At 55.6% G+C, this 8,241-nt stretch overlaps 1 protein-coding gene across 1 annotated transcript; it reads right to left on the bottom strand.

The window, feature by feature from the left end:
* Positions 1–6,196, bottom strand: RAX (retina and anterior neural fold homeobox). Its single transcript, XM_002757287.6, has 3 exons — positions 5,698–6,196; positions 5,133–5,386; positions 1–2,285 (listed from the first exon to the last, which is right to left on the bottom strand). Exons 1-3 carry the CDS (start codon positions 5,984–5,986, stop codon positions 1,794–1,796), a joined length of 1,035 nt encoding a protein of 344 aa, XP_002757333.1. The 5' UTR covers positions 5,987–6,196; the 3' UTR covers positions 1–1,793.
* Between the last annotated feature and the right edge of the window lie 2,045 nt (positions 6,197–8,241).

Here is an 8,241-nt window from a genome sequence, read left to right on the forward strand (position 1 = left end):
TTTATTCAGTCAATTTTTACTGATCAGCCTCCTGCGTGAAAGGCACCAGTTGGAGGTCTAGGAGTACACAGCCCTGGTTACACAATAGCCTCTTAGGACCTGCAAAGAAAGGACTGGATGATGAGAGTTCCCTACTCCTAGCCCTGGAGTGGTCATCCTTTTCCCAAGTCGGTTTCAGGAATGGGAGAACAGCCAGGGAATATTTCGGGTAAAGGGGAACCGTGATTACAATGCATATTGCGTCATGCCAGGGTCTTGATAGTTTACATAAAGCCTTTATAGGCGATCTTATTTCATCTTTTCCACCTTCCAGAGAGATAGGGCTCATTTAGACGAGGAAAGGGGACTGGGAGCTTCACTAATTTGCTTAGGACCAACAGACAGTAGCCAGTTGATGCTAATTAAGGCTCTGGCGGCATCATCCCGAAGGCACGCTTAGGGACGGGGGTTGTGGGGTGGACCGGGGGCCGAGGACCTGTTGGCGGGCAACCTGCTGGAGGTGGTGCAGCTCCAGCTCCAGCTCCAGCGTCCTCCGAGGACGCTCAGGAGGGAGTCCCTGACTCCCCCGAGTCTCAGGAGCTTGTGAAGCGGGCTGAGATTTCGGGATTCCTTCCCCGCCCTAGAGTCGGAGCCAAAGAATTGCAGATAACTGTCCAGGGCAAGCCCGTATGAATTAGCCCTCGGGGCGGTGGAGCAGGGCGGTCCAGGACACTCTCCTAGAGCGGCACCTAAACAGCCTCACCTTTTAGCGAGCTCTGGGTTGGCGGGTGTGCGGCGAGTTGGGGAGGTAACAGAGTCTCGCCGCTCCGAAAAGGCAAAGCATCTCTTTGCCTCAGTTCTTGTACCGCTAATCATCAACCCTGGGTGTCAGAAACTGGCACCGAACCGGAGATCTATCTGCAAGGTGAACTGAGAGGAGCTCTTAGGGGAGCGGGGACGCCAGGGGCTCTCACCCTAGGGATGGTGGTCCTGACGCTTTCTATTAAAGTCAGACTTCGAAGTATCAGCCGCCCCTGGACTACGGGACTAGCGTGGTAACTGGGAACGCGCCAGCGGCTGAACCTTAGTTCCATACACTCCGGACCCACGTGCGCTCTCCGGCTCCAGGGAAGGGCGCCTCTCGTCCAGGTCGCTGAAGCCTTCCGAATGGGAACGATTCTCTGCGGCAGCGAAGTGTCCCCAGAATTTTCACAAGGGAACTCTGAGCTTCATCGCAGTCCTCCGCTTTCCCTGACCCACCCTGCCCATCAGCGCACCCTCCTCCCGTACCCCCATATTCACTCCTCACCCCAAGTCCTGAGCGTGCTTAAACAGATTCGAAACAAAACAAGCAGGTCTTTAATTCTCCTCTCAAAGACTTGGAAACTACTTATACGAAAGTTCCTCAAACTATTTTTCCACCTCCCCTTCTTTCCTGTTATGGTTATCTGGGGGTGTCCAAGCCTCCTGGGAATGCCAAGTTCAGGAGCTTAAGCCTGTTGGGCCTGGAGGCTCCAGCACCCGTGGGGATGGGAGCGGCGTGGCCGGCGGGACCCGGCAGCCTCTAGCCCTCCAGGGCTGAGGTCCGCGAAGTGTGTGGAGGCGGCCAGAGGGCTTCTCCTATGGCCTGAAAGTCAACCTTCTCCGCGTGCGTCGGGAGCAGGTCCCCGGCCCTGAACTATGCCTGGCGGGTTGCTGGCTGGCAGGCGACGGGTAAAGAGTGGCCGAGTCGGGGGGGGGGGGTCCCTGGGAGAGAAGATGAGGGTACGGTGCGCTCGGCCCGGGGTCGGCTCCCTAGACGGTCCCCAGTGCCCCTACAGGGCCTGCCACGGCTTCCCGATAGCCTGGATGTGCTCCTTGGCTTTCAGACGCAGCGCGGCGATGCTGCTGTTGCGCGGGTCCGCTTCGTCCAGCGGGAACTTGTCCCCGAAGCCGGGCCCGCATGGGTAGGAGGGCGGCGGCGGCGCTAGAGGCTGCAGGCCGGAGCCCAGCGGCGGGGAGTTGAGAAAGGGCGGCGGCGGCGGCGTGTAGCTGGCGGGCAGGCTCTGCGCCGGCGGCCCGAAGCCCGGCAGGCTCTGTAGCGCGGTGGCGCCCCCGCCCGGCAGCGGCGGCCCAAGCCAGGACTCCAGCGGCAGCGCGCCCCCCGCCGGCCCGCCTCCGCTGCCCGGACCCGCCCCGAGGGGCGACAGCGTGGCCGAGGGCGGGGAGCGGCTGAAGGAGAGGAGCGGCGAGTCCTGCAGCTTCATGGAGGACACTTCCAGCTTCTCCTGCCTCCGCCACTTAGCCCGTCGGTTCTGGAACCACACCTGCAGGAGAGAGTGCAGGGGTCGTCGGGCGGCAGTGGAGGCTGCAGCGGCGTCCCCGACCCTGAGCCCATGCAGCCCGCCGGCTCCACTCTCTCCCCCTCAAATAAAACTAGGGGTGCAACTGTCACGCACCTGCCGAGCGAGCGGGGCCTGGATCTTCCTTCCTTCTACCCCCTCCGACTCCTCCCACACGCATTCTCTTTTCTTTTGCATCCCTTCTCTCTCTCTCTCTCTCTCTCTCTCTCTGCCTCTTCTCTCCATTTTCGCTTCTTCTGAGTCTCTTTGTCCCATCCTAGTCCTCAGTGGCGTCCCACCCTTTTCTCTGTTTATCTCACCCATGGCTGTGGTTGTATTTGTTTCCAACTCCTAGTACGAAGCAGAAACTCGGGGGGGAAAAGTGAATTTAACTCTACAATCGGGTCGTGGAACTTTGAAACGAGATCTCACCAATTTTCTGTGACCTGTCGGCTGGCAGCCCCTCCTAACAGTTGTGGCTTGCTTCTTCTCTGCATGGTACAGCTCTCAATTGCTGTATTTTGGTCTCAGACTTTCTGTGCTTTATCTACCCTTTGTCTCTAAACACAGGTATAAATATTGTTAAGTACAGTAGTAACTGGCAAGAATGGGTGTTGAAATTCAGCTCTTTTCACGGATTACTGGTTATGATAACTAGATAGGAGCAAATGGGTTTATTTTGCCCCAAGAATATTTGAATTGCTGCTTTAATATTTTTATTTTTATTTAATTGATATCTGCCTACTATTTCTGCTGTTTCTTATTACTTTCAAAGAGTATAATCCTTCAAGTCTATTATATCTATTTTACATTAGAAAGTTAATTTTGCCATTACCCTAAGACCTTAGCTCAATGACAAGGTTTTTTGCTTCTTTATATATGGAAAGTCCTTGCCAAGAGGAACATCTGGTTTCTTCCGATGAAAGTTCGTCACTGATTTGATTAAAGCACTAGAAACTGTGTAATTATAGTTTTACTGCCAGTTCCACCTTCACAGGCAAGACAGAGAGAACCCGCTTAGTAAAGAACACAAAAGAACTTCAGCCAAACTGGTGGCTTTAGTGTTAGATTTATGAAGGGAAATGGGGGGATTGCCACAACCTCAGAAGGGAGAAAGCAGTTTTCAGTCAATAAGGGCAGAAGACCCCCTAGGAGAGCTGAAAAAACAGCAATCCAGCACCTAAGCACTGCAGGGCAAGTGTGTGAGAGCCTGCAATTAGGGAGAAAAAGAGAAACAACAGAAGTGTAAGTACCCTGTGCCCTCCCCTAAAAGATTCATCTGCATAGCTAAGGGCTGGAGTCTCCCTTAAGTATTAGATATTTGCCAGCAGTAGAGAAAAGAAACACTGACTTGGGTGAGGGCTCCTTTCCCACCACCTCCTGGGTTTCCCTGCTTGTCTTATTCCATTCCCGACCACATCAGCTCTAGCCTTCAGATCCAGTGTACCCGATTCTAGACAGAAGGATTGAGGTGGGCTATTGCAATGCTCTACTGTTGCCCTCTGTGCGTGCGGGAGGTCCTGCCTAGTATCTCTACCATCTGATTACATCATAGTCATGTGTTAAGAATGGCCATATGCTGGGTGCTGTGCTGGCCTGTGGTCACAAAGAAGTCACAGATACTGTTCTCAAGAATCACACAACGTAGAGAAGCCAACACCCGTGAACAAGCAACGAGGGAGAATGCAGGTGGGCTCATGTGCCCAGGGAGCTTGAATCTGCTTTGCTTGGATTCTGTAGGTTACTGGAAGGCTTTGCCTCTCCTCTTTCTCTTGTATTCGTTCCCTCTCCATCCTTCCTTTCTTGAAAGTAGGTGCTAAAATTTCCACCCCTTCAATGAAATCATTGCAGCTTTACTGCCCCAAATTAGGAGACATTGAACTGTCCTTGCTGGTTAATCCCAAGTCACATTAGGGAATTATATTTTTTAAGCCATGACTTTTACTCATTATTTTCACCTCTTAAACTAAGCAGAAAAAAAAAAGCAGCAGCTTGTCCTCTTTTTCTTTTAAGACGTGGATAAAAGCTTTGAACACTTGAGTATTCTCATTTCCTGGAAATCTAATTTATTAGACACACACGAAAATCCCATCTCAGTTCCACTGCCTTTCAGATGCAGTGAAATTTGTTCCCAATGTCTCTCTTTCGGCCCTCTGTAAACTCTCCCAATTTGGAAATCCTCCCAGATTTTTCACAGATGACTAGCAAATATTTAAGGCTTTCAAATATTTTAATGATCAGGGATTAAAGATAATTCAGCTTTAATTAAAGCGAAAACCCCTTTATAATAAAAAGAAAAGGCCTTTGCAGCGAGAAGCTTGGTTGGATATGCACCAGAAAAGGAAAAGTCAGTTTCTTAAACAAATCCACCCCAAGTTTCAACTTCGAGGTGCCAGGCCCTTCGCAAGGAAACAGGGTTTTCCTTTTCAACACGGTATGCGCGGCTAGTGACGAGGGTGGCATTTGGGGCCCCCATACTGTCACCCTGGAGCAGCTACCTGAATTCTCTTTCCACTCAGCAGCCCCCAACCCCTTTCTATGTCTAATGAACTGTCGGCCTCTTCATCTTAAAAGTCATTCCCGTCTTCCCTTTTTAGTTTAGAAGAGGAAAACCCCCAAAGGGGAACCCGTACTACAAACTGGAACAGACTGCCTTAGGGGTAGTGCACAGCGAACATCGAAGATCTGTGCCTCTCCCTTGGGACTCTGGGCGTGCCAAGCCGAGGAAGGACAGTAATACATGCGTGGACGCCCTTGAACTCCGAGAAACACTAGCTGCAGTTTGGGCCTTGGGCCCTCCCGGATCCCAGTTCCTCAACCTGGGCGCTTTACCTGGACCCGGACTTCGGGTAGGTTGACCTTGCCGGCCAGCTCCTCGCGGCTGTACACGTCCGGGTAGTGGGACTTCTCGAACGCGCGCTCCAGCTCATGCAGCTGGTAGGTGGTGAAAGTCGTGCGGTTCCGCCGATGCTTTTTCTTGGGCTGTTCCTCCTCTGACAGTTTTGCTTCGCCGGTGGCTGGCCCGACGGGCAGCCCTGGGCTTGGCCGTGCCTCCCCGGGCTCCTTGGAGCAGTAAGGGCGAGGGGCTGGGGCGACGAGGCCCGGGAGGGTCAGAGACATTCCCCGGAGCACCCTTGGGCCGGGGCCGACCACGCCTTGCCGTGGGCACTGGCCAGTCCGGCTCCGGGCTCCGAGATGGCCCGGGGAGGTCCGGGTTGAGGGCGGCGATGGGTCCTAAGCTTTCTCTGAATGCAAACTGGAAGCTCCCGCCATAGACAGAGCCCCCAACCCCGCGCCCATGTGCCTTAATAAAAGTTAAGGAAGGGTCGCTCTCGTCGGGCAGACTCCTAAGCTCGGGCGCCTGAAGGGCCTCGCACAGCCAAGGGTGAGCACTCACCTTCGTACTCTGGGACAGACGCCGGGGCTGGCGGCGTGGAGGGTTCGGCGCATCCTTCGGGCGCCTTGGGGCAGGCGGACCGCGCGCCCAGCCTCCTATCCCGCTCCTTCGAACCCCGGGCGCCCCCCTCCGCGGGGAAGGTGCCGAGGATCCCGTCGTCCTTGGTAAACCCCAGGATGGCCTCGATGCTGTGCAATCGCGATGTGCTCCCGCCCGGGCTGCGGAGCAGGTGGCCGGCGAGCGAGAAGCTCCCGTCGGCCATAGCAGGCGCGCAGCCCGGCAGGTGCATGGGGAGCGTGGGGAGGCGGGGGGGGGGGGGCGCTTTGGAGACGGAGATGAGAGGCTCGAAGTCGGCTCTTCCCGAGTGCTGCGGTGCAACCCGACGGCTCCCGACCCTAGGTCAAGCTCAGCGGGCGAAGCCCGCCCGGGCAGCACGCTGGGGGTGGCCGAGCGCTCAACCCGCTGCTGCCTTAGTCCCAGAAGTCGGAAGTTCGGGCTCGGAGTAGCCGGGGCTCCCGGCGCTAAAGGCAGGGAGCCAACTGGCCCCCGGCTCCTCCCCTCTTGCCCCGGACCCAGCCCCTTCTCTCAGCCCCTCCCTCCGCCGAGGGGCGGGTCCTTGTCCTGCCCAGCCTCAGGGTCTTCGCGCGGCCACTCCCGGGCGGGCACTAGGAACATTCCCCTCCTACTTCTTGATCCGCTTTAAGCTTTACAAACACACTCCGGGGATCGGCGGCTGGATGCTTGAAAGGCCCGGGAACCCGATCGCGGCCACCCCTAGTCCTGCCTCAGTGGGGCCGACGCCCTTGGGGCTCATCTCTCCCCTTGCGTTTGACGCCCCCTGCCTCGGGCTTACCCTCTCACCTCAGACTACACACTGGGGGTCACCTCCCTTCCTGGACGCAACTCCTCCCCAACGTCAGACTCGCCCCTCGCCCCCTCTGGCTCACCTCCGCGGGGCCGCCACGCTGGCCTGGTGCCCTCTGGAAGCACCGAGGTCCAGCCGAAGGCTTCCCAGCTCCGCACTCGTCCGAGTTTGAATTTCCCCCCGCTTGCTCCCTTTTCTCTTCCCACTCAGTTCTGGGGTCGCTGGTACGAAGTCCCAGGCCTCGCGTTTAGTTTGTCCGTCTATATCTGTTTTAACTCCCCCCAGTCCCCTCGGACTTAAGCGCCCCAGCCTCTCTTCCTCCCTCCCTTCAGCGCCTACCTCAGGGCCATTTGTGCCCACTGGTCTAGTGACCTCTAGCGCCCGCTTGTCCAGCAGGAGGCTGGGAGCCCCGCGTCGGGTGTGCAGACGGGCTCAGGCCCCGAAGGAGACCCACCTGGAGTTCCCCACCTCGCCCCTGTTCTGCGGGAACTCCCGCCTCCCTCCAACACTTCTCCAGGACCAGGAGAGGGCCCCGAGCTGGCTGGGGAAGGACCTTTTGCCCCGAGCTGGCTGGGGAAGGACCTTTTCCCGGGGAGGAGGCCTCGCGCCTCCCCGAGGATTCAGGAGTAATCGGCTTGCAGTTCTTTCTCCTTTGGACCCCGTGGAGGCTTCCGTGGCCCACAGCGACTGATCGGCCACTTGGAAAGATGCTTTGCGAGGGTGAGTGTGTTTGACCTCCCGCAGCGCGGATGGACAATGGCGCTGTGAACATCGCACACCTCAAATCTGAGGCGAGACTCTAGGAGGGCCCTTGGCCTTCCCTGAACTGGTGGCCTGAACCGTGAATTAAAATGCTTTCCTATAAAAGCCCAAGGACCTAGAGGACACCATCCCTAAAATCTCCTTTTCATTAGGCGCTCTGATCTCCACCGCAGGGGCGTTTTCTTCATCCCGCTTGCGTTCAGGCAAGAATTTGCTGCGTCCCTTCGGAGGGCAGGACACCATCGAGGGCCACGTCGTGGGCATCAAACAAACCGGGAAAGGCCAGGGCCGCTGGTCTGGGGGAGTTTTAACATCCAGGCTGAAGGACAAGAAAAAGGGATAAAAGAGGGAAAACATATATCCTCAGATTCCCCACCTTTAAATTGGTGTTGGGAGGATATTTGCGGAGGACAAAGCAGTTCCTTAAAGATGGTTCAATGGTTAACTCCCCGTGATGGGCATATCTATTTTGAATAAAACTATATAAAGGCAAACTGAAATAAAGGTAAGCATGTGACCATAGGAAATAAAAACTGAACTACTTCAAGTCAGAAATTATTTTCAATTTTAAGAAAAAAGCTGGCCAGGCACAGTGGCTCACAGCTGTAATCCCAGCACTTTGGGAGGCCGAGGCGGGTGGATTATGAGGTCAGGAGATTGAGACCATCCTGGCCAACATGGTGAAACCCTGTATCTACTAAAAAACACAAAAATTAGCTGGGCATGGTGGCACGCGCTTGTAGTCCCAGCTACTTGGGAGACTGAGGCAGGGGAATTGCTTGAACCCAGGAGGCAGAGGTTGAAGTGAGCCGAGATCGTGCCACCGCACTCCAGCCTGGCGCCTGGCAACAGAGCGAGACTCTGTCTCAAAAGAAAAGAAAAGAAAAAAGCTAATGTAAGTTAATAGCACTTTACAG

This window comes from Callithrix jacchus, chromosome 13 (genome assembly GCF_049354715.1).
Source record: "Callithrix jacchus isolate 240 chromosome 13, calJac240_pri, whole genome shotgun sequence".
Classification (NCBI taxonomy): Eukaryota; Metazoa; Chordata; class Mammalia; order Primates; family Cebidae; genus Callithrix; species Callithrix jacchus.